This window comes from Gavialis gangeticus, unplaced genomic scaffold, assembly GCF_001723915.1.
Source record: "Gavialis gangeticus isolate Ggan-Ray unplaced genomic scaffold, GavGan_comp1, whole genome shotgun sequence".
NCBI classification, from domain to species: domain Eukaryota; kingdom Metazoa; phylum Chordata; order Crocodylia; family Gavialidae; genus Gavialis; species Gavialis gangeticus.
Window position 1 is genome coordinate 10,748,537 of NW_017729013.1, and position 24,441 is coordinate 10,772,977.

The window sequence follows — 24,441 nt, forward strand, 5'->3', positions numbered from 1 at the left end:
CATGATCCGGGGACAACAGGGCAGACCCTACAGTGAGAGACAGAGACACTGAACGCATTAGTCGTGTGGGGTATGCAGTACAGGATGGACTGGACATGAGAAGCATGTTATGATCAAGGCACCCAAGGGGGAGCAGGTGGTGCAAATTCACCTATTAAAACTCGGGCAAAGATGAAGCCTGTGGGATGTCCTCCTTATTATCTAAGATGACCTGCAGATCCCCCCGGAGACTTTGAGCCATTCTGTCCTCAGGATTACTCAGATCTATGCAAAGCTTTCTGTTGTCTCTCTTTGGCTTATTCTGTTTCATTTGAAGTTAGGATAAGTTGTGTGTGTTGTCACTGTGTCTTACTGGACTGTGTCTTAGCTTGGGCAGAATTTTTCTGTTGTCTTTGTTACATACTTGAAATTGCAAATTGCTGTATTCAATAAACACTTTCTTTAGAGAACAGACTATTCTTGTTCAAGCATTTATGAATTCAGTGTCATTACTTACAGTCTAATATTAAAGTCTGGTAACAGTTTGTTTTTGAATCACTGATAGCTAAAACTGAAAAATGGAGCTTTAGGCCCATGGAAACAGAGGCTGAGCAAACAGCCTTCATCAACTGGTCTTGCTTTAGTTCTCTGCCCAGGATAATGTCTTTTAATGTCTTTTCATTCTTCCTGCTTTTCCAGCCAAGCGCTTCTGTACTGTTCTGCCAGTCACCTGAATCCTGACTTTAGCTATCATCAGTGATTCAAAAGCAAAACTGTTACCAAACTTAATATTAGGTAGTGGCACTGAATTCATTAATATTTGAACAAGAATAAATCCAGGTTGCCATGGAGTTGTGTGCTCGCACCATTCAGTCTTTGGGAATCAGATTTCACTCCTTACCACTCGAGTCATTTTATAGCAGAGTTTCTTCTGTGCTGCTGTCAGCATGGCCAGAGCTCCTGCAGCTGCTTTCTGGACCTTCTCATCATCCTCACTACACAATAACACGATCAGCTTGAGTCTGTCATTTCCATCAGCCACAAACCGCTCTTGAACCTGAACAAGAGGGAGTAAAAAGATGGGTATGAATGGGAAAGCTGATGGGATTTATACTGAAATAATACCTTCACAAGCCTTCAAATTAAATAGTTGAATTAGAAATAGCATTCAGACAAGTTACAGGAATTGCCATACTAGATCAAACTTATGAACCAGGTGTTTTGGTATATTGAATGAAACTGTGGTCAACGCTAGAAGCTTCAAAGACAAGTAAAATAAAACCCAATAGGGAGAGGATGTGGATAAGCTACATCCAATCAGAGTCTCCCAATAGTTTCAGGTTGGTTTAAACCACAAAAGATAGCATTTACATTCTTTTCAAAACATGTGACCTGAAGAAGAATGTCCTGCATTTGAAAGCTTGTCTGACACTATCCCAACTATGCAATTGCTTCAAGAAAAGATATCACCCTAAGGAATCCTTGCCTCAGAATATTTTAAGGCACTGAATTGACTGGGTTAAACCTATTGCAACTAGGTTGCATGACTGCTGCCTAAGATCACTGCAACATGGCATTCAGGGCCTTTATGCAATCAGGCATTTGAAAACACAGATCTGCCCCCCAAAACCAAACCAAACCAAAGCAAAAAAACCCAAAAAGGAACAAGTGTGAGGTGGTTTTGCTGGTCATTGGTTTGTGCATCAGAAGCAGCAGAAAAAACAGAAAAGCTGAGAGAGAAAGCACCAGAGAAGCAGCCAATACAGCAACAGAAACATTATGAGTGTGACCGTGAAAAAAAAAAGTTAAGAGCTGGGCTGAAAGAGGCTTGGAGCTATAAGCACAAAAACCTCTCCTATTTGATTCCTCCTATATTAAGGAGAACAGGACTCAGGTGTCTGATACTTTTTGTAAGTACAAAATTGCCTTCCTAAAGAAAATAACTTACAGACCCCAAACTGTAGCTAACTGCCAAAGGGTAACATTTAGATTTTCATTGCATCTACTGCCTTAGAATATTCAAAGTTCTTAGCCTCAGTATTGTGACTGATTTCCACAGTCAAGGTGTAGACTGAACTTTTAAATGGAACATATCCAGTTAAAGATTTAGTGAGTCCTGCTTGTTTTGGTGTTATACAGTAGAAAGATGGGGGTCCCCCAGCTACCATTTTTGTGATATTTGAAAGTTAATATAACTGGATGTCTACTTGATGGAGTGTGACAGATAGAATAAGTACCTCTTTGTTGACAACCAGGTTACACATGCATTCTGTAGCTGCCTGTCGGAGTTGGTCATGGTTCTCAAACATATAGTTTTCAATCTCTGGTAGGGCTCTCTCTTTGATGATCTTCTGCCTGAATTGAGGGAAGCAAAGAAAAACATGAGCAAAGAAGGTGCAGCATACTTGACATAAAGCAGAAAGTAGGAAGCAGAAGTAGAGAAAGCCCTTTAAAAAAAGAAAACACCAGCACTACGTAAACCATGAGACCATTCAATCCTTCCCACCTACTATTAATTTAAGAGTAGACAATGAGGTTACATATTCCTTCTTGATACATGTCAACCACTAATTAACACCAGGATCCTTTTTCAGGCCAATCATAGAGGAAGATTCAATTTAATTATATTTTTATATGCTCATATTTGGGACAGCATCTTCTGTTGAATAAAGCTATTCATCATTTTCTCTGCGTATCTAGTTAATGACCCATCTTCAACATTGTAACCATACCCACAAGAAAGGTCTCCACTACAGTAGGGTGCTGGTAGGGGGCGGGGTTCAAAACCCATTTAGCAGAATGGAAGTAGTATTGCAGCTGTGTATTAGAGAAGTTTCTGCAAGTCTGTAAGAGCTGACCAAGCTACCATGAATACAATTCAAAGATAGCCCCCTGCAATTCCTTTTCTCAACAGAAACAAATCAGTAGGGCGAATGCTGTATTGATCAGACACCAATTGTCATCCTCTTCACGATCATATATATTGAACTTTTGTTCCTGAAAAATTTTAATGTTTTGCTAATTAATCATAAAAGTAGAGAGAAGCTTACCACACTGATCTGCACTGACAGAAACCTGACCTGCAGAAACTTCGGTATTTTCCAAGACTTTCTGCCTTTCCAACTCAAAGTCAGGATTCCCCAATTCAGCTCAAGGAGGCAGCCTATCCTGATCAGACACCCTACACACTGACTCCAGGCAGATACAATTTTTCATTATCCTGCCTTAGTTTTTCAAGTGTAACCAGTGGGCCCTTGACTCCCATGGTTTGTCTCCAAAGTTATTAGTCATCTTCTACTTCCCCTACTCTTTAAGAGATACTAGCTTAGATTTTTCACACTCACCACCTCAAAGTAAATTCAAGTAAAAAAAGTCTGGTGTAACATAGTAACAAGCCCCCCAGTTCTGACATTAGCCAGTAACCTTTAAAGGATTAAAAATTCTGACCATTGGGAAGTACAGAATGTAAGACTATGTCTCTTTTTAAAGATGTTCCATAGAGACTGGAGATTCATGTGATTAAACTGAAAGGGAATACCACTAAGGTAGAGCATAACCCAGGTATACCACCATAACAGAATAATGGAAATATAGGTAAGACATTAAAAGAAGGCCAACGTGTCAATTACTGGTATAATTATACTAGTGGATGAACCTATGCCGTGAGATGAAACTGGTTAGAACCTCTGACTGTATTTGAAAGCTTGTCTCAATTGGACCCAACCATGCAGTTGGTCCCATAAAAGATCTCACCCACAACAGTTCTTGCCTCTTGCATAGACCTGGTGAAAAAAATTCATCCGAATTTGAAGCTAAAATAATGGGAGAATTAGTTCAATTAACTTTTTTTTTTTTAATGAAAAAAATATTAACTCACCAGTAGCTTACAAGCACGTGGTTCAAAGGGAGCTGTCTGTATTTACATAGTCTGAAAGGGCATCTAACTTTAATTTCCTTTTCCTAAAACCTGCTAGTCTGATTAAGTGGTCATGAGGGGGAGGGATGGGGAGTCATAAAAGATTTTTTTTTAAACTCACCTGAGTTTGTCACTTCTTCCCGAGAAGTTTGTGAGACCTAACAAAGCCTCATAATTCTGGAGACCATCTCTCTCTGTGTTGAGCAAACTAACCAGTGGCCGTACCACCTCATACACCTTTGAGTAGGAAGGAATATATTGTTATTCTTTGGCTTTCAGATCCTTGTCAGTTTCCATTATCTTACTCAAAGAAGTTACAAGGAAAACTGCATTTACTTACCCTCTCCCCTGGGAATGCAATATCAGGATTGGAGATGGCAGCCATTTTTGCCAGAGCATGAGAAGCCTTTACTTTACCAACATCTGTGCCTTCTATAGCCAGAGGTATCAGGGCCTAATTATATACAGCAAAGAATTTATACTCATGAAAATATTAAACTCTCAACAAGACAGTATTATTTAAAAAAAACCCTTTGAAAAAAAATCCAGTTTTGTTTACCGGACAATTAGACAAAAAAAATGAGGATATTGGATATCACGGTCTTTGTCTTATCAAGCATTCCCCCACAACAAATATGCAGCCCACTTCCTAACAATATAGATCCAACAATACTTTACTGAAGGGGGCAGTCATCATACTGTCAGTTTAGTTCCCACTGGCCCACTTCAAAAACAATAAGACAATCACCTTTCCACCACCCTGAGCTACTATAGTGCCACGGTCCTTAGGATCCTCACACAAGGCAAGAAACACCCTGCAAGAAACAAAATATAGCTCTATTTAGTGATAACGGACCTGTTAAAACACTGTTCCCCCTCCCTGCTCCACACACCACTCTTCTATTTCTAGCTATCACAGCAAGAGCAGCTCATGCAGCAATGCTTATACTTTATTACAGTGCTATCAGGAAAGGCTGAAAGTACTCAGCGTAATTAGTCTGGGGAACAGAAGACTGAGAAGGGGTTTTGATAATAGTTGTCAAATACCTAAAGGGTGGTTTTAAAGAGAAGGATGACAGACTATTCCTTATGGTCACAAGGGAGAGGACAAGGAACAATGGTCTTAAATTGCAACAAGGGAAGTTTAGGTTGTTTATGAGGAAGAATTTTCTCTATGAGGATAGTTAGGCGTTGGAACAGGATACTCAGAGAGGCTGTGGAATTTCCAAGCTCCATACTTTTAAGAGCAAACTAGATAAATACTTGACTGAGATGGTTTGGATAGGGGTGATGCTGCCTTGAGCAGAGGGTTGGACTAGATGCCCCACTTTTCCATGTTTTTTGGATAAATTAGAGAAGGAGCTGAAGAGGGGTCCTGCAGCCCTGTTCCTTCATTGTGTTGTTAACATTAACATGTCAAACTGTAGCCTAGCTCACCAACAGCTCATAAGTGAGAATTTTGCACCAACTTCAGGGACACATAGATTTCTGGAGAGCTTTTGTTAAAAAATACTTCTCATTGTCTTTTAATTTTTAATGGACAGAACTCATGGGTGAAAACCAAGCAACCAGCCTGTTCTGTATACATGAATACATAGCACAATACCCCAGGAGATTTAGAATGGCTTCTTTGTAAGAAAAATAACTTGTATCTAGGAGCCCAGCTGTGGGTGATTATTAGCTGGCAGTCAAAAGTCCAAGGGGAGAAGGAGCAAAGAACTTAAGTTTAGGAAGGAGGAGTTTGTGGCCAGGGAGCAGATCAAAACCCAGCAGAGTTTGCCTCTAGGGAAGGACCAGAGTTGAAGGACTGTTTCCTGGTGCCTGTAGAAAAGCTAGTGTTGCTTTACATGCTTGTTTCTTTAGACAGAGAAGTATTGTTTTGTGATATGAGAACTAGATGAGAAGTCCCCAAGGGAGCAAAACCAGACCACAAGGCTGCAGACTCCCAGGCCTGCTGATGGACTATTGTTTGGTCTGAAGGACTCCTAAGGGGGTAAAGCATGCCTGCATGGCAGCAGGAATCTTAAGCTGCTTACCTAGACATGTTGATTCTGTCAGTCAAGGAGAGTTAACTGAGATGAGTTTACCTGGCAAGCAGCTCCTTGGTCTGGTCTGTTAAAATGGCATTATCAGCTTTCACCATACAGGTCAGGACAGAGACCACTCCAGCTTTAAGTAACCGTTTCACTCGCTTCACAACAAAATCCTTCTTGTCCTGATAGGGACATTGAAAAAGAATGACAATAGAATTTCTACAGGCAGCCACTGTCCCTCTTCTTGCAATCCTACAAGTTGTATTGAGTAACAACACAACCCAAGGGATGCAGAGCTAGGGATTAAAAAATGCTTGACTTGCAGGAGTTGGGCAACATTTGTGTTCTGATGCCACAGCTACAACAGTTGCCATAAAGTAGAAGGGGATGCTGCAATTCTCAAAAGAGCCATTGTTCAGACTAGATTCTGAATTCCTTTATCTGGCCAGGGATCCTGAAAACATTAAACCTACCTTGGGATGTTCCTCAGGTACATGCTGCTTAGAAAACTGGGCCAGCTGCACAAGCTCTGGGATGAGTTCCTTGACATCATAGCTGTTAGTACAGTTCACTAGAGTGGAAGCCACAGAGTACAAAATAGTCTTGTCACTTGTCTGTACAGGAAATGAACAACATTAGGATGCATTAAGAGGCTACAGAAACAGAGTAAACTGCTATTATAGCATCTTGCTGAAATCCCAGGAGTCCAGCCAGGAGCCTGGGTACATACCCAGGATATGGCTGGGTATGGCTCTAGAGTCAGCACACTCCCCCACAGGCCAAGCAACTAGGCCAGGATGAAGCTCTCTTCCATGGCTCGGCCCTTGCCAGCCCCACAGTCACATACATACATTTGTCCACCTCCAGCCCATTCTTATAAATAAATAATAATAATAAAAAAATGAAACCCTTGTTAGACGGGCCTGTGCCCTGCAAGAAGAGGCCATAGGCAGCCACAAACATCCCGCTTTTGCCTGCCAGCATCATGCACTGCCCAGGAGATACAACACAAGCCTCCAGGGATGCTGGTTGGCCCTCAACAGTCTCGGGTGCCCCAAAATTAAAAAAGAACAAAAAACCCCCATTTTGGCCCCCCACAAGTTCTCCTTCCTCTCACACACTCTGAGTGCTTCGATTTAAGCGTTCTCAGGACTACTTTTCTCATACTTCTTCAAGAACTAAGAGGAAGAGACAGAGGACAGTGCGGAAGGATAGACTGGTTATGTGATGCAGTGACTGAACAGTTGTGGGTTAGATTGCTGGATTCTGTTCTGCATTTATGACTGTCTTGTGTGTCTTTGGGTAAGTTACTTGATGTCTTTTTACTCTGGTATTACCATTTTAAGTATGGGCATATGCTTATTTATTTATTAAGCCTGAGTACCCCACCTGAAGAGAAATGTACTGTTCACGTGGTAAGCAACTGTAGTGGTCCGATGGGGCATTAATGAGCTAAGTTATTTCCCGAATATGGAGGGAAGTGATCTTTCCCTCTTTGTCATCCTTAGTAGTGCCCCTCGTCAGTGTTACGTATCCAGAATTTACAAGGCTGGAGACATTAGACAAGGAGTCCTAAAGGGGCAGTGGAGAAGAGAAGGTACCTTGGCTAATTCAAACATGGCTTGCATGGCTGGTTCATCTTCTACAAAGTCATCTTTCACCTCTGCATCCAGGGTTAGGTATGCCAGACCTTCTACAGCCCATTTTCTGGTGCGAGTGTCAAAACTGGTGTTGCACAGCCACCTGAAAGAGACACAACTTCCATCAATTTTCCTAGGAGGGAAAAAATAAAAACTTGAAGGAACACTGGGGTAGGTTATTTTTACCAGCATCTTCAGACATCATGAAGATGACTCAGGAAATGGCAGATTCCCGAAGGTGAAGGTGCTGGCTTGAAACAAGAAGATCTCTTATGCATTTTATAAACAGCCATTTAGGTGATAGGGCCATCATCTTTAGTATGCAAGATGGTGAATGAGCAAGAAACATTGTTTATTTTGATGCTCACAAATGAGACAAGATAGGTATACAGCAGCATGGCGCATCTGAGAGTCCTAGGCATAGATTCTTGAATAATGGTTTAGAAAGTGCTAAAGTGTTCCCTGAGATTTATCTATACGTTAATCAGAGACTCATATTATTGGATGACTAATCAGAGTCTAATTAGCATCCAGACTTGTACCAGAGATGGTATTTTAAAAATATTTTGTAAGGGACAGAAGGCAGCACAAAGTAATGGGTGAAGACCGCTGACAGGACATTAAAGGTACTCACTTTCGACACTGTTTTGCTAGTTTTTCAGTGGATCCCTCAGCAAATTGTCTCAGTCCATAGTCAGTACCACCTGCTGAACCCAGCTTGCAAAGGCCCTGAGAAAGATGGAAAATTTATTATAGATAGAGATAGCATTATATTCTATAATATATAGCACCTTTAGTGCCGGACTGACGTTTAGCTTACATTTTAGGAAAATAACAGAGCACTAATAACTAGTAGGCCCAACTTTGTACAATAGCAGAATTCACCATAATCTGCCAATTTTTGGAGGTCTTGTCATGTGGCTTTCACATAAGTTATCCATATTCCATTATGGACGTGCCTGCTATATCTACCCCTTGTTCACTGAGAGAAGAAAGTTACCACTGCTTTAAATCTCCCCAGTATTAACAGTTTAAAAGCAAGGTACAAACTGATCCAGATCATCAGTGAAGAGAAAATCCCATAGGGTTCTAAAGCAGGTTTTCTGTTTTTCCTTTGATGCACCACATTCATTTACGGTCCATTGTATAAATGAAAAGAGATCTTTAAATGAAAGCTTTAGAAGAAACTTGATAAAACTGTTCAGCCTCATGTGGCAGTCACTGGCCAGCTCCTTTTTCATGTTGGGGGTTCCAAGGTGGCAAGCGTACAAGGTGGCAAGGTGGATGTACTCTGTTGCAATCTGCAAACCATCATGCTTGGCCACACTTTAAAGTTATAGTACTGCCAGCTGTTACTGCCAGTGGCCTGGATCAGGGGAAGATGGACCAATGCAACACTAGAATTTTTGTCCTGTAGGGTAGGTACAGCACAGGAAAGAGCTCTGCCAAGCCCAAGAATAGGTTGGTAAGAGCTGGCACACAGAAGAGCTGACTGAGGGTTGAAAACTCACCACCAGAGCTCGAATTTTGATCTTCTCATTCTTAGTTTTCTTGTAAATCTCTTTCAGGAGTGTTATTCCATTGGTGATGATGAAAGTAGCCCGACTCAGCTTGGTAGATGCATGAATGAGCGCCTCCACAGCTACCAATTGGTCAATCTCTCTTTCAGAGCCACACAAGGCAACCATCATCTCCATGACACCCTTCATGCCCAGCAACTTGTTGCCCAAGTCAAAAGGGCCTTGCAATACTCCAGACACTATTGAGATGGCATGGAGGGTTTTATCCATGTCCTGAGGATCAATCTTGCTTCTACAGGGAACAACAGAAAGTCAGAGTCTGTTTTTTGAAAGAGGGTCTGAAGTGGAATTGTTATAGCTTCTGGTACTTTCTTCAGAGCATCTGCCTTGTGGCTGATGTTATCCATCTAATAGGGTAACTGCCAAACTGGAATTTACTCCAACACTTTTCATCACAGAAGTTCTGAATTCTTCCTCCTCATTTTTATTCTGAAGCAGTTCAAAGCACAGGTGCCAATTCTGTGGGTGCACCAGGGCTCAAACACCAAAAAAAAAAACTAGTGGGTGCTCAGCACCCGTGGAGCCACTTGCAGATGTTAAAAAAATCCAGCAACCGCACTTTACTGGAAGAAGCAGAATGTGACTTCAACCCAGCTCTGCAGCATCTGTAAAGATCAGGCACTTCAGCATTCAATCAGCTATTAGATCAGGCACTTCAGCGATTCAATCAGCTATTAGATAAAAGCGTCAAAAAGCCCTACTAAAATACCTGATCCATACAGATGCTGCAGAGCCCAGTAAAAGTTATGCATTGCTTCTTCTAGGCATGCACGGGGTTCATCATGGGAACACACCAAATTAAAATTAAAGTGCTGGGTTGTTTTTTTAACTTCTGCAGGCACCCACCGACAAAAAAAATAAATGTCAGCACCTACTGTATACAGTCTGAGCAAAGTCGGAGTGAGCTTCCTCAAAACCTCACCCACTTGTAGAGGGACTACCCTGGAGTATGGATATGTAACTAACAGTTGTCTAAACCCCTAGCTTTTCCCTTCAGAGGAAAAAGAGCCCCTTATTTTTCTGCTGGATGGAAAAAATTGGCAAACTATTTTGCTTGAGTGATGCAAACACATGATCATTCAGTACACGACTGAACTCTAAACTGGGATTCAAATCTGCTTTTCTGGTTTTTGATTCTAATGTTAATAATAACTAGAGTCCACACAGAGCTTGCAGGGATCTTTGAACAGAGAAATAAAAGAAGACATTTTATTTTGTCACAGTTCTTTCTGTCAATAATCCCTAAGAGATTTTATAACATTTGATGCTTGATTTCCTTTTTAGAGGTCTGTATTCTATATTTGTGTTTAACCACCCCTCAGAAATGCCATGCCACCCCAGCCAGGACTCACTTGATGTACTCTTCACAGATCTCTCGGAAATGATCTCGCTCAGAATCACATCGCAGATCATCATACAGTTTATTTAGGAGGATGGAAGCTGTCATCTGGGTGTTTTCAGTTAAGGGTAGGCAGTCAGGCATATCAGGAATCTGGCCTACCACTTTCAATATCTTTTTTAATCCTGGATGCACATAAAATAAAGGCTTTTAGAGTGGAGGGGCCCATACCAAAAATTAAAGTAGTGTTCATTGGATGTTCTTCTGCACTTAAATAGACAGCCTGAAAAGTTTCCTGTATTTAGTTAGTTTACAGCCAGATTTTGTAAACTGTTGGACAAACATCAATTAATGTATTATGCATACAAGCAAGCACTATACAATATAAGCAAAGATGGTGTATGAAAGTAAAGGTTTGCAGAACTGAGCCTTTAAAAAGTGGTCATGAAATGAAGACCTCCCAAATTTTTTTTAACAGAACTTGATTACCAGTTGGATTAGTTTATAATAAATAAGTATAAAACTTGCTAACATGAATGACATAGGAGCTTTGCAAATGAGGAAAAGGGATGGCAAAAACATTAGAGACTGCAAAAAACCTTCCAAACATACTTCAAGTACTTTTAACCATGACTCAGTTTCTAGCAGTGAAAATCTAGCAGTAGTAATCCATCTAGCAGTAAAAACCTCTAGCTCTGTGAGATTAAATTCAACCTCTGATGTGTGTACTATACAATCAGATCAGAATACATTTCTAGACCCAGATCATTTTAAATTCACTTAGTTGAGAACGGCTTGAGAGATTTGGGCCCACGCAGTCTAAGTGTGAGAAAGGGATGTTGAGGCTGTACTTACCATTGTCAATGACAAAGAGAGTTCTGCTATTATCATGGATTCTCAGATCTTTTCGTGGTATATTCTTGCTGAGCAGGTTCAGAGCCCGGTCCCGCCCTTGCCCAGACACCTTCTTACTGACCAGCATGTCAAGCAAGTGCATTGTGATTATCTTCAAATCCTTCTTGGTATCTATACAAGACAAGACAGCATCAGATAGGCTAGAGGAAGGCCCTTTTGAAACCTGATGGACTTACTGAATACTGTTAAAAAGTGTTAACGTTATAAAAATCAGGCTGTATCCCAACCATCAATCCAATACAAGAAGACGGTGTTATACCAGTAATTATATGTACTAGTTATATTTCTTGCCAATCTGAAACCTGAACACCTGGCCCAAGAGCATGAATAACCACTCAGAGGCACAGGATCTACTATTTTGTTCAGGGAAAGCTGATGATGATCTGTTCATATTGTATCCATCAAAAACCCAAAATGACAACTTGGTGGTTACCCAACACCAAAGCTTCCTCTTTCCCATGTTGCTCTTCCTTTCCCTCTCCTGATAAGGAGTCAGTAATGGCCTGCAGGAGATTGCAAAGAGCCAAAGAGATTTCTTCATTGTCCACGGACATCCACATGCAAATACTGTCAATACCAAGCTGGTGAAGGATTGCTGTGGCCTGCTCCAAAAAAGCAAAAAGAGGATTCATTGTTGTAGTTCCTAATTTTTCATATAAACCAGTTTTTCTTTGGTTTTCAATTACATTTCAGCAATGAAGTATCCTTATTGAAAGAATTTAAATGTACTGCATCTACCTATGGCAGTTGCAGGGAGTAGTTTTCATTTTTTCTGTTTCCCATTTACGTTTATATAAAGATAGAAACACTAAGATACTGAGGCAGGAGACAACTTCAGAGAGAGTAGGTTCTAGCCAGGACATTGCCTGTAAGATAGGATTTATTCATCCACACTTTATGAATTACAGGTTTATAGGAAGAGTCCTATATTAGGACCAGAAATCAGCAAGGTATTGTTTAAAGACGGAATGTTTTGCTGTCCATAAATAAATCCAGCTGCTAAGTGAAACACGTGAAATTATGCCTAATGACATGTACCACTGCTATAAACACTGACCTGCATCTACACCATGTGAAATCCGTAACAAAAGTGACAGTTGTCTTTGTTATTGTCCCAAATCACTATTCTAAATGGCAACACATGGTTCTTTGAATGGTTCTCTGACTTTTTTGTCAAGTCAGTCTGCTCATGCATAATAATAATTATGGGAGAATAGAGGTCCTTACCATGCCATTTTTTTTGTCTTTTTATTGGATCACCTTTATTTGTGTTTACAGTGTATACTGATATTTGCCATGTGTACAGATATGCACACCTACATCCATTTCCAGTTCTTTCAACTTCTTTGCTTTTTCCCTCCTCCCCCAATAAGGATCTTATTGTTTATCTTGGACAAACACTTGGTTGGGATGGTTTAATCAGGAATGATCCTGCCTTGAGTAGGGGGCTGGACTAGATGACCGTGTGAGGTTCCTTCCAGCCTCACTTTCCTATGATCATTAAATGGTGGAATGTGATGACGTCTATGGATCAACATAGGACAGAAAGAGAGAGGTTCTGCTCATGCACCTTTTGAGGGCCACTTCACACTTGTGGATGTATTAACATGAAAGCTGACTGAGGGCTTTCATACCATCTGGCATGAAGTCAAGGAACCTTGGCTTAATTTGCCCTTAATCACTTCCCCTTACAGGATAGTGTCTGAACATATACTTAATTTCACAAGTACATCTCTTAAACCAACCTCAAGATAGAGGAGCTCTCCCATATCTTTGACACTGAAGCTCACAGATAGAGTCAAAGGTTCAGCACTTAAAGTTGCACCTTCTAGAGGTAGCCTCCACTAATCATAGTACTTTCACTGGATTTTGTTTCAGTAACCAACAGTCCCCTGAGAAGCCAAATCACAGTAGTTGAAATTGGCCTCTGTTTTCCCCACAAATTTGAATAGATACATAAGTAAGAATTGTCATTCTGGGACTAGCCAGTGGCAAGTGCTTTTGGAAACTTGTACTCTATTGATTGCAGTGAGGGGTTAATACAAGGTCCCCAAACAACTCTGCTTACCCGTGCCTTGTGTCCTGAGCACATGCCTGAAAGAGTCCTTACAGCTGCTAGGATCAACTCAACATTTTTGGTTTCTATCAGCTTCATTAGCAGGTTCACCCCATTATTCTGGAATATCCTCTCAGCTCCAGCTTCCTCCCGCCCCAGAACAATAAGATTGTTTGCTGCCTGGGTAAAAGGAGGTGAGAGAAATGAAGGGATCAGTTACAGGATAAGGTTGGTAGCCAGAAGTATTTCAGATCAGGTAAGACAGATGCTTGGCTGGGATGGCTTAGAGAGGGATGTTCCCTCCTTGAGCAGGAGGCTGAACTAGATGATGTTCTGAGGACCTTTCCAACACTGCTTTTCTAGGATTCTGTCATTTGAGAGGTTTGTTAATGTTCCAGCAGTGCTGTGTGGTTGACACAATGAAGGCTTTCTGATCTCTGTTGCCTCATTGAACCCAAATCCTCCCTTTTCCCCTTCTATTCCTACGTTTTTCTCTTGAACCCCATGAATGGTTGGGAAGGGAAAGAAAGACATAAGCTCTTGGGTGTGAGTTTGACACCTGTTCTCACCTTTTCTCGCTTCTCTTTATCAGTGTTCTCATCCAACAAGATTTCAAACATCTTCTGCACTCTGGCATCCATGGAGAACTGAATGTGCAACTGCACAAGGATAAAAATATTGTGTCTTAAACATGCAACGCTCTACGGAATTCTCCCCTTCCTGTTTTGGCTGACCACAGACTACTGCCAGCCATTCTAAGTTGCTAGTTAAGTTGACTTCAACTACCCTAAGTAGTGATAAATGTAGAATTTCTAAAGGATAGACAGAGACTGAGCTGCTAAGATGTTCTCATATGGAGAACAAATTTTTGAACACACAGTATATTATTTTCCAACTTGTCAAGTGACTGACATTTTCTTTCGGTGGATATGTATGTGGCTGTCTAGGAGAGACTATCTTCAGGTTCAGCCATCTTGAAGCCAAGGCCTACATGCACAGTCCAGCCATGCAGTGCTGTGGCAAAAACACCTACCTTCTCTTGGATGTTGGCTCCCAAACGCCTCAAGGTTTCCTGGAAATTTTTGTTGTGGGGCTCAATGGTGGCACACCGTTGGACATCTTTGAAAGCTTGGTCTAGCTTACCCAGCTTCTCCAGTGCCTGGCTGCGCCTGTACAAGGCTTTGATATCTGAGGCATTGATGTCAATTGCTAAGGAAATGATTGATTAGAAGAAGCATCACATTTCACTTCTCAGGAGTGCCCAAACAAAAGATTCATTAAAAGTACAAATAAAAGCTCATATCAAGGCTCAATTCTCTTCCCTAAACTTCATTCCCATATAATTGCCTTTACCTGGGTCAGCTGCCTGAAAAACCCTCTTTGAAAATGTGGAACAATGTTCATAAAGAAGAGCTACTTCAGTGCCCTGGGTATGGACAAATAGTCTATTCCTGCTTCCTCTTCCTCATCAAGTCCCACTGTGTGCATAAACAGTGACATGCATTTCCCCTTAAGACTGAGAGAATGAATGAATTGGAAACATGCAACAGAGATGCCAAGGCAAAAAAGTTATGTATCTGATTTACTGAATTACATAAGGCATCCCACTATGCAAGTACAATATACAGCAGCTAGTAACACTGTACTTCTTCCTCTTTTGGGTGTTTCTTTCCAAGGATATGCAAACTAACTACTTCCAACAAAAAATTAACCAAGTATAGGTGATCTGATTAACTTGACACAAAGGCAGAGACCTGGAAACAGACTGGAAAAGGCACCAAATAAATCAAATGAGTCTCTCAAATCCCCAAATATTAGGGCCATTGGCTTACATACCTCTAGAAGCATCTGATGCTGCTTGGGCATAGCTCTCCTGTTAATACAGAAGGGGAGAGAGGTTTATTAGTTATCAGGTTGGGCACTGGTACACATTCATATTAATTTGTGTTGTGACTTTGTATAAATTAATTTCTCTGCAGCCATTTCTCCAGTGTAGAATGTGGCTGCTAGTAAACACTTCTGTAAGGCACTTTTGACCTTTCTATCAATTTCAGGTTTGATAGATTTGGAGATACTTTTCTTCACAGAGCATAACGAGATGGACTGTCACATAAACATGACACAATAGCTGCCAATGAAACCATCATGTATTTAGATAGACGTCTAGCATGAGATATGCATGTGGATATGCATGAAGACAATATTTATCTAGAATCGGTCGCATTTCTCCTGGTGCAACAGAAGTGAAGATTAGGAATGTGTAGCTGAATTCTAGAAAAAATGTGACTAGCCAGTCTAGTGTGAGGGAAGACTCCTTTGCTCTCTGTGTTAACTTAATTGCAGCTATTTGGGAAACCGAATTCATATCCTGCAGCTAACCAGTTTTATATAAAAGAATCAGAAAGGAATTGTGGCTTGAACATTCCAGTTCCTCTATCAAAAATCCAGGGTTCCTGCTTCTAAGTTAAAGGAGATTCATCACAAATAGCAAACAGCACATGGGCCCAAGTCTTCTGGTGTCTGGACCTAGAAGGTAAAACCTTGCACAGGTTGTACTAATGCCTTATGTCATGGAGATGTGATAGTGAAATCTCTGGTATTACTCTGCTTTATCTGTGCACTACACTGCCATTGCTGAGATACTGTTTATATGTGAACTGTTGCTCATTTGTTTCATAGTGCTTCCTGACAAGACTGCAGCTTGTCCACTATTGCACATGGACATGGCTCTGGGCAGACTGGTAATCATGGAATGCTTCCCTATTCATGTGACACAGGCTTTAAGAAGATGGACATCCTGCATAAAAGAAATACAGAGTCTATTTCAGCAAGAACCTATTTAATGCCTAGGATGACTCAGCACAAAGGAAAAGCAACTCTGAGGTCACTCCCTTCCAGGCCCTGCCTCAGCTCCATTCTTTTCTAACTATTGGTAAATCCTTAAAACTCCCCCAACTTTTAGTGTCCCATACCAAGCACTGACTTGCTCTCATATGTATGTCTAAAGAAACCTAGCTTGGAAAGCAGTGCTTATACTGAAAGAAAAAAAGTGCACTTCTTTCTATCCTAGCTAGTTCCTAAAACATTGCTTTGACATAGCTCTACTAATTAGTAGTGAGCTCTGACCTTAGAATGTCTCCCTGCTCACAATTTGGCACAGTGGGGAGGTGTCAGCTTTGGGAAAAAGTGCCAGAGATTTTGGAACTGTAGAGTTCGAGCATCATTATCTTCTGTTTTCAAGAGCAGGCACTTAAGTCACACAATCCTCAAATCCTTCTCCCTATCGGTGGTTGGAATCCTTTGTCTCCCTCCAGGGTTTGAATTACACTTTGACACTTGGGGAGGCTGCAAAAAAAAAATTGGCTAGGTTTGGGGCTGTGTGCATGGGTCCCCCCCACCAGTACTGTGGGGCTGGGGCCAGTGGACTGCTTAGAAAGGTGTGGGGCAAGCCAGAGGCTGTGCACGGTGGTGCATGGGATCTGGGCTGTTGTCAGGGGGGAGGGGGTGCTGACCAGCCATGGGTGGGCGGTTCTTGTCTTTTATGGGGGGACTCTCATCTCTTATGGCAGCGGGGCTCAGCCCCCCTGAAGCTCCCCTCTAATTCAAATCCTGTTTTCCTCTATATTCAGACCTAATTCAGAGTTAACATCTCACCTTTTTCAGGAAGCAGGCTGCCCTGTTCCTGTACAATACAGCCTGGAGTGATTTGTCCTTGGTGAGTTTTATGGCTTTGGTGTAGCGTTTAATGGCATTCTCATAGTCATTAGCTTGAAAATATGTATTGCCTTCCTCCTTCAACTGACCTGGATCATCCATCTGGAGAAAGAAATCAAAGTTTAGCCTGATCAGGAGTCCTACTGGATATACCAATTGTATTAATGTTTGTTTGGTGTTATTTTTAAGATTAAGTCATCTCCTGTGCTGCTGGAGTGGTAATACATTAGCTAGACATCACCTCAGGGTAAAAGGCTGTGCTTGTGTAGAGGATCTTTTCCCAACACTTCTCTGATATTTTTTGGCTGCCCTATAAATGGGAGTTTAGTATTATGAAAGTTAAACATAATGATGTAACTGAGATGGAAGGTCTTTTTGCCCATCCATTCAGTGTTCTTCCCTTGTTGACATCTAATAGTAGCACCCTATAACCCAATGCCAAGGACTGGGTTGGTCTAGAACCACCCTTAACTGGTGATTTCTCCAACAATGTGCATATCATCTACGTTATACCAGCCATTTCAGATTATAACTCAAATGCCTGGGAGCACCTTACCAGAGCCTGATGGAACTGAAGGCTTGTATTACCATCAGTGTGGCAAAATCACCACACCGTTTTGCTGGCCTTGTTGATGCTCTCTGCTAAAATGCATCTGACCTCAGTACTAAAATGCATCTGAATCAACTCTAGATGAACCATATGACAGGGTTAAGTACAGAGAGATGGATGCTACACTCATATTAACTTGAGCTACAAGACTAATGCAAAAGCCTATGAAAGAAAGACTTTAAAGCAGAATAAAAACAAGAGGATATTCAAAATAATGTCATAGTCTGGGTTCCCCTGAGAAGAGGGGAACATGTGGTTTCAGCAGCCTGACTGAGCAGATTATACACAGGTAGACAAAGTTTTTAGACCAACACGACTGAAACCTGTACAAACTATACACAGGCACTGGAATTTATGCTTACTTGCATCAAGAAACTGGGAAAACGAATGATGTGATTAATTTCAAAGAGTCAAAATGAAAGCCATCAGGACAGCAGACTAGTCTGTAACATTTGACTTCTGAAATGCAACCTAAATGAAACTTGGATGAAATTTACATTAATTCTGAAAAACAGAGCCTTTTGGGAGTGGGAGACTCAAAAAAGAAAAATTTGGGCATCTAAAAATTTTATAGTTTGACAATGCCTTTAAAAATGATTTTGCAAACAATCTAGGTCTAATCATTATCTCTAAGTGAAAACATCCCCTTAAAAATACCAGTAAAACAAGCACGAAAAAAAAAGACGATGAAGTTTTCAGATTAAGGATTCACTTCACATGTGTAATATCCTCAAGATAGCAAATCCATAGCAAGCCATTTTCACCCTCAGAGCTTGTGTAGAATTATGAAGACGATTAAAGCATTTTGCTTGGCCAAAATATTTAACCTCCTACCAAAATTACTCCTCTTCCCCAATACAATCTGGCAATTTAAAAATTAAGTCAGCAGACCTTACGTTCTTTTAGTCAGTCAGTCTTTGGCATTAATATTTTGGCATTAAAATCAGCGCAATGCACTCAAGAGTGAGTATCTGCATCACATGGCAAGACCAGACCTTATCTTGCTTTTCCCTTCCTAACCATATTTGGGTAATACTGGCTGCGCTGGGACCTGTCAGTGTCACCTGTCACTGTGGGATCAGCTCCCCGCCCCCACTGCAGAAGTGTAATTCAAATAAAATCAGCCATTTTCTTAATGAAATGCCCAAACTGCCTACTTCTGCTGTGTACCCAGCCTTGCCCTACATACCTGGCATAGATCTCCAATGCTGAGAAGGTCACCAGCTTGGTTCACAGTCTCCCCTCTGCTAAGCCAGTCCCAATTGCTCCTAACTCTTGTACTACGCTGATACACTGCTCTCTGGTACTTTTTATATCTCAGTGAAGTGGTTGTGAGTCAAGGACGACAGGATAGTGAACCAGTGCACAGGGTAGGGTCTGATTTCAAGAGAAAAGACCCTTTTTAAAAGAAGATACTTACGAAGCCGCCTCCTACCAGAGAACCAAAATTCATTTCAAACACCTGCAGTCATAGAAAAGACCTGAAATATGGGATATTTAAACAAAAAAAGTGCAGAGGCAGGATAATTCACCCCCCTGCTTCAATGCACAGACCCCCTTCCTTTTCTATTTAAGGAAGCACAAGACATCTGAGCCTTAGGAACAAATGGTTTGATTCCTGTGTTGGAACAAGAGACCTGACAGCAGCTGAAACAGCCAGACTCTCCCAGCACCTTCCAGAACTCACTTTAGAAAGAAATCCCATTCACATGTCCAATGCTTCCTTCTCTTTGCAGTTTTGCATCACACCTAAAATGGTGGGAGCCCAGAAACATCTGTGTGCACATCTAGCTTTGTAGATTCTCTAGATATAGAACTGCACTCACTTTAGGTTCTCTATTACAAAGGTTCCCAATCACCAGGCTGCAGCCTGGTACGGGGCCATGAAGGGTTGGCTGCTGGGCTGTGGCACAAGGCCCCTGCTTGGACTCGTCTGTCCTCCCGGGCAAGCTGCTTCCGCTGCCGATAGTCACACGTGGGGTTAAAGCTGGGTGACGGGGCAGCCCCAGGCAGCTGGCTCCATGTGCCCAGTCCCACTCCTGTCTGCAGTACCAAAAAGGTTGGGAAACCACTGCTCTGTTACATACAAGCTGTCTGGGAGCCCTAGCAGGGTGTTATGCTTTCAGTCACTTGTCTCATTCAGGTGGGTCACAAAACTGTGGTGGCACGGTACCTGGGACAATAGGCTGTGTGAGGCTTTCCTATTTAAATGGAATGTTTGCAACACTAGTATAATGTTTTATATATGCTGAAGACTTAAACTCTCCTAGAAACAGGGCTACAGTAGCCATTTTAAAATTTAGAATGAAAAAGACACACCAAACAGAAAAATGTCTATGTATCCAAGACCATGATAACATACCTAATAGGGATTCCCTCATCAGAAGCACTATAGGCAGCCTGCTCAGAGGAGGGAGAGTAGAGCAGTGATTTGAAAGGTAAAAGGTATAGGCATATGATAGGTATGAGGGTAAAACATTTTGGGTAAAACAGAAACAAAGGATTTTGGTTGTTCAGTGAGAAATCTAACCAAAAACTCAGAACTGTCAAAGCAGCCCTAAGGAGGGTAAAACCTGGGACGTCTTAGGTTCTATATAGATTTTTATACCACACTTATCACGATGGCATCTACACACCTTCCAGGATTGGATCAGGTAACAAAAAATTAACATCTCACATATATTTGTTCCTTCCGTCTCACTTCAGAGTCTGATACATGCAATGGAGTGCTTTGCACCTATACATTTGTTGCTTTATTTAGAAAAAGCAAGAATGAAACACACCTTGTACTTAAGGGTGGAAAGTCAGGAGGCTTGTACTGGGAGTTAGCTTCTGTGGGAGTTCATTCCCCAGCCTCAGACAAGCCCTCACGTGGCCAGGTGATGGAACTTTTGGAAGGAAGATGAGATTTCAGTTTACATCCTGAGAAGCTAGTTTGAAGGGTTGAAATTACAATCCAGCCTAGTATATTTGCTGTGGCTCATCTTACATTGCAAGAACCTGTTACCAGCCTTGGCCATTTTCAAGGGGCCTAGGTTAAGCTGCAGAAATGGTGCTAAGCAGAAGGCCCAAAGCCTGTATTTGAGAGACGGTGAACTTTTGCAAATGTGACAATTAACTTGGTCAGCAAGTAAAGGAAACCATTAAACACAATTAAACAAAGCACAAGGCCTAAAAGGAGATGAGACCATACATTAAATAATCCATATGTGCTATATCATAGCTTTATCTTAAATAGTAATAGTTGATGGCTAGGAAGTTGTATTTGGAGGTTTGCTTTTTGGAATTGTAGGTAAAGGAGATATTGCATTAGAACAGGGGTTTTCAAACTTTTTAAAAAAAGTGTACCCTTGGTGGGGGAGTGGCCTTCCCCTCCCACCACGGCTGGGGGTTTCCCACCCTTTTTGCAAATCGGCTGGTGCAGTCGGGAGCTGTGCTGCCCTGCAAGAGCTTTTGCAAAATCGGATTTCTCTGCTAAAAAGAGAATTCTGCGTTTTCTCTGATAAAAACAGGGAAACAGAAAACCTGGATCCCTGCTCATCACCCACAAGGGAAGGAGAATCTGCCAGAAGGGGTTGATTAGAGACGTATCCCATCTGGGAGCGGAGCTGGCTTTTCACACCCCCTAGTTCTTTTGCTGAGCCTTGGAAACTCTCTAGTGCTTTTAAGTCATAGACCAAATTCAGTTCTATTTCCAATCATTCATGTTTCTGCAGCTTCCTTGTTACACAACCTTTGCTCTAGGATCTGAAGGAACACGCTCATGAGTTGTATATATACTTGTTTCTAATATAATCCAACGGGCCCTAGTTTTAATTATAAACAAAAATCCAAGAAAGGCTTTTTTACCGGCTTGTTGATGCCCAGCAAGGAGGGAACAGACTCCAGTTCTGAACTTATGCATGTGGTTATTCTTACTTGCATGAGCAGCCTCATGAGAGTCAGCGGAGCAACTCGTGTGACTTGCGGAGCTCTTTGCAAGCGTGTCTTTGCAACGAGCTCTGTGCAGAGACCCTCTCTTTGTTGAGGTCACTGACTTCAGAGCGGAGCAGCGGAAGGGCGCAAAAACTCCCACCAAAGAAAAGAGACTGGTGGCAAAACCGGAGGAGCTGGGGGAAGCTGCTGATATTTTTCAGTTGTAGGCCACAGTCCTACCATCAGCCAGGGGCTCACGGGACTTCACCTACCCCGCTCTGAAGGCAGGATCAGGAGCCTCGTGGCTCTGGGGAGAACCTGTGCCACTCGCAATCGGAACGGGATTGGCAAACGAGGCACTTCACGCCTATCGTGCTCCGGGGCTGCGCGTGGAGCCGTGATCCTGGTCGTGGCCCGGGGGCAGCGCAGGAACCCAGGGCTGGGATTTCGCGTGGCCACCACACGGGGGAGCTGCGCGCGGCGCGGCAGCGGGCTGGGCGTAGGCGCCGGAAGTAAGAGGCCGGGGGCGGGGCCGCCAGGATGGAGAGGAGCGGTGGGGCCGCGGGGCCGCGCGGGGCCGGTGGGTGTTTGTCCCCCCGTTGCTGCTGCCCAGCGCAGAGGTGAGCCTGGCGTGAAGCGGCGCGCGCCCGGCGCCGCGGAGCGAGATGAGCGGCGGCGGCGCTGGCGCTTCCCTTCAGGCCGCCCGCGCTTTCCGTGAGGTTGCAGCGGCCCGGCTGCTGCAGGGGAGAAGTGTGCAGGGGCAGGGGCTTGCGCTCTTGGCTTTCTTTTTTGTCATACTTGGCCCAGGTGTGATGATGTAAAGACGAGGATCCTGGGACTGTGCAAAGGACTCATAGGACTTTCCCTTTCCCCACTTCAGAGCTGGGGGCGAGTGCTGACTTCTCAGGACCCCAGTGCAGGGAAGCCCCAGTCCCTGATTGGCACCTGTAGATGCTACTGCAAAGTACACCACAGATAAGTTCCTGTACGACTAGCTGCAGGGGCCAGGAGAGCTAACTAAGCAGGCTTGTAACTAGGCTCTTGGCCGAGGCTCTGGGAGGGGCTCTTTGATTTGGGGCAGGGTGGCCTGGCAGGCATCTCTGGCGGTCAGAGCTCCTGGTGTGGGCCACGGCTTTGTTTCTCAAGTTGGGACAAGGCAAGGCCAGTGGCACCTCTGCGTTGCAGGATACAAACCCTTCCTCTTCTCTTCTGTGCAGGGTGCGTGTCTGCGTGGTGTTCGGCCTCCTGTCTCCTGTGCCCTGCCCCTCTGGGCACGTGGCAGGGCCATGGTGATACTGCAGGCAGGACTCTGTCCTGGTCTGACGGCAGAGATGATCCAGCTTCTGAAAGCCAATGGCATCCGAACAGGTAAAAGGCAGCCCAGTGTCTCAGAGCAGGACTCACCCCAACCCCCAGGGGATAAATCAGGGATGGCAGAGGGCTCTCCCCCTTCCTAGGACTCCATAGCCTGATCTGATGGTCTGTGCTGTGGGGCAGCCCCTAGGAAACTACTCCAGGTCCCAGCGTGTTCTGTGCACCTTGCTGGCTGGCTCAGAGTCTAACCTTGCTTTCAAGGGACAGTACAGTGGGTGTGGTTCATGCCTCATGCAGCAGTAGCGGGGACTATGGAAATCCCCATGCTGTAAAGGCAGCCAGATCTGCCTATCTAATTCTTGACCTTGACTGTGTTACTTCAGTACAGGGGTGGGCAATTATTTTGGGAGGAGGGCCTCTTACTGAGTTTTGGCAAGCCATCGAAGGCCCTAAGACAGGTAGTCGGGCAAATAATTTTCTAATTTTTTTAGGGGCCCCATGGGCCGGATAGAATGGCCTGGTGGGCCGCAACCAGCCCACGGGCCACCTTTTGCCCACCCTGCTTTAGTTTCATAGTTTCGTAGTTTCACAGTAGCTAGGGTCAGCAGGGACCTGAACAGATCATCTAGCCTGACCCCCTGCCACAGGCAGGAATGAATGCTGGGTTCACAAGACCCCAGGCAGGGGGGATCCAACCTCCTCTTGAATTTGCCCAAGGTAGGGGCGAGGACCACGTCCCTGTGAAGGTGGTTCCAGATTTTGGCCACCCTAGCTGTAAAAAATTGCCTTCTGATCTCTAACCTAAACCTATTCTCCATCAGCTTATTACCATTGTTCCTTGTCACCCCAGGTGGTGCTGGGGAGAAAAGGGCTCTGTTGATCTCCCCTGATGAGTTTGTAGGCAGCCACCAGGTCCCCCCTTAGCCTCCTCTTGCTGAGGCTGAACAGGTTCAGGTCCCTCAGTCTCTCCTCATAGGGCCTGTCCTGCTGCCCTCTCACCAAGCGGGTGGCCCTCCTCTGAACCCTCTCCAGGCTGGCCACATCCCTCTTGAAGTGCGGGTCCCAGTGCTGGATGCAGTACTCCAACTCCGGCCTGACCAAAGTTGCATAGAGGGGAAGTATCACTTCTCTGGACCACCCTGAGATGCATCTTTGGATGCATGACAAAGTATGGCTGGCCTTGCTGCCTGCAGTCTGGCATTGGCGGCTCATGTTCATGTTGGAGTCAGTAATGACTCCAAGATCCCGTTCCGCCTCTGTGCTTTCAAGAGGGGAACCCCCCAGCCTGTACGTATGCTGTGAATTCCTTCTCCCCAGGTACAGCACCCTGCATTTGCCTATGTCGAACCCCATCCTATTCTCATCTGCCCCCTTTTGTAGTCTGTCTAAATCTATTTGCAGCCTCTTTCTCCCTTCAAGTGTGTCCACCT

At 43.3% G+C, this 24,441-nt stretch overlaps 2 protein-coding genes across 5 annotated transcripts in view; one reads left to right on the plus strand and one right to left on the minus strand.

The window, feature by feature from the left end:
- The window catches only part of UNC45B (unc-45 myosin chaperone B), a 28,219-nt gene extending 6,447 nt beyond the window's left edge, over positions 1–21,772 (minus strand). The window contains exons 1-19 of one of the 2 annotated variants that reach the window (XM_019511517.1): positions 21,632–21,772; positions 17,113–17,274; positions 15,295–15,331; positions 14,492–14,667; positions 14,028–14,117; positions 13,471–13,638; positions 11,836–12,004; positions 11,343–11,513; positions 10,501–10,672; positions 9,080–9,380; positions 8,203–8,297; positions 7,530–7,671; positions 6,402–6,542; positions 5,983–6,110; positions 4,644–4,710; positions 4,236–4,349; positions 4,017–4,132; positions 2,217–2,334; positions 881–1,036 (exon numbers count right to left, since the gene is read on the minus strand). In XM_019511517.1, coding sequence (XP_019367062.1) covers positions 881–1,036; positions 2,217–2,334; positions 4,017–4,132; positions 4,236–4,349; positions 4,644–4,710; positions 5,983–6,110; positions 6,402–6,542; positions 7,530–7,671; positions 8,203–8,297; positions 9,080–9,380; positions 10,501–10,672; positions 11,343–11,513; positions 11,836–12,004; positions 13,471–13,638; positions 14,028–14,117; positions 14,492–14,667; positions 15,295–15,331; positions 17,113–17,274; positions 21,632–21,718 — 2,610 coding nt within the window. In that variant the 5' untranslated portion in view covers positions 21,719–21,772. Of the gene's footprint in view, positions 1–880; positions 1,037–2,216; positions 2,335–4,016; positions 4,133–4,235; positions 4,350–4,643; positions 4,711–5,982; positions 6,111–6,401; positions 6,543–7,529; positions 7,672–8,202; positions 8,298–9,079; positions 9,381–10,500; positions 10,673–11,342; positions 11,514–11,835; positions 12,005–13,470; positions 13,639–14,027; positions 14,118–14,491; positions 14,668–15,294; positions 15,332–17,112; positions 17,275–18,971; positions 19,144–21,631 lie in introns of those variants that run through there. The other variant, XM_019511519.1, reaches the window with a different exon arrangement.
- Positions 21,773–22,899: 1,127 nt separating this feature from the next.
- RAD51D (RAD51 paralog D) overlaps positions 22,900–24,441 on the plus strand; it is a 32,456-nt gene continuing 30,914 nt past the window's right edge. For all 3 annotated transcript variants that reach the window (XM_019511524.1, XM_019511526.1, XM_019511525.1), the window contains exon 1: positions 22,900–23,065. In XM_019511524.1, coding sequence (XP_019367069.1) covers positions 22,984–23,065 — 82 coding nt within the window. In that variant the 5' untranslated portion in view covers positions 22,900–22,983. The remainder of the gene's footprint in view (positions 23,066–24,441) is intronic.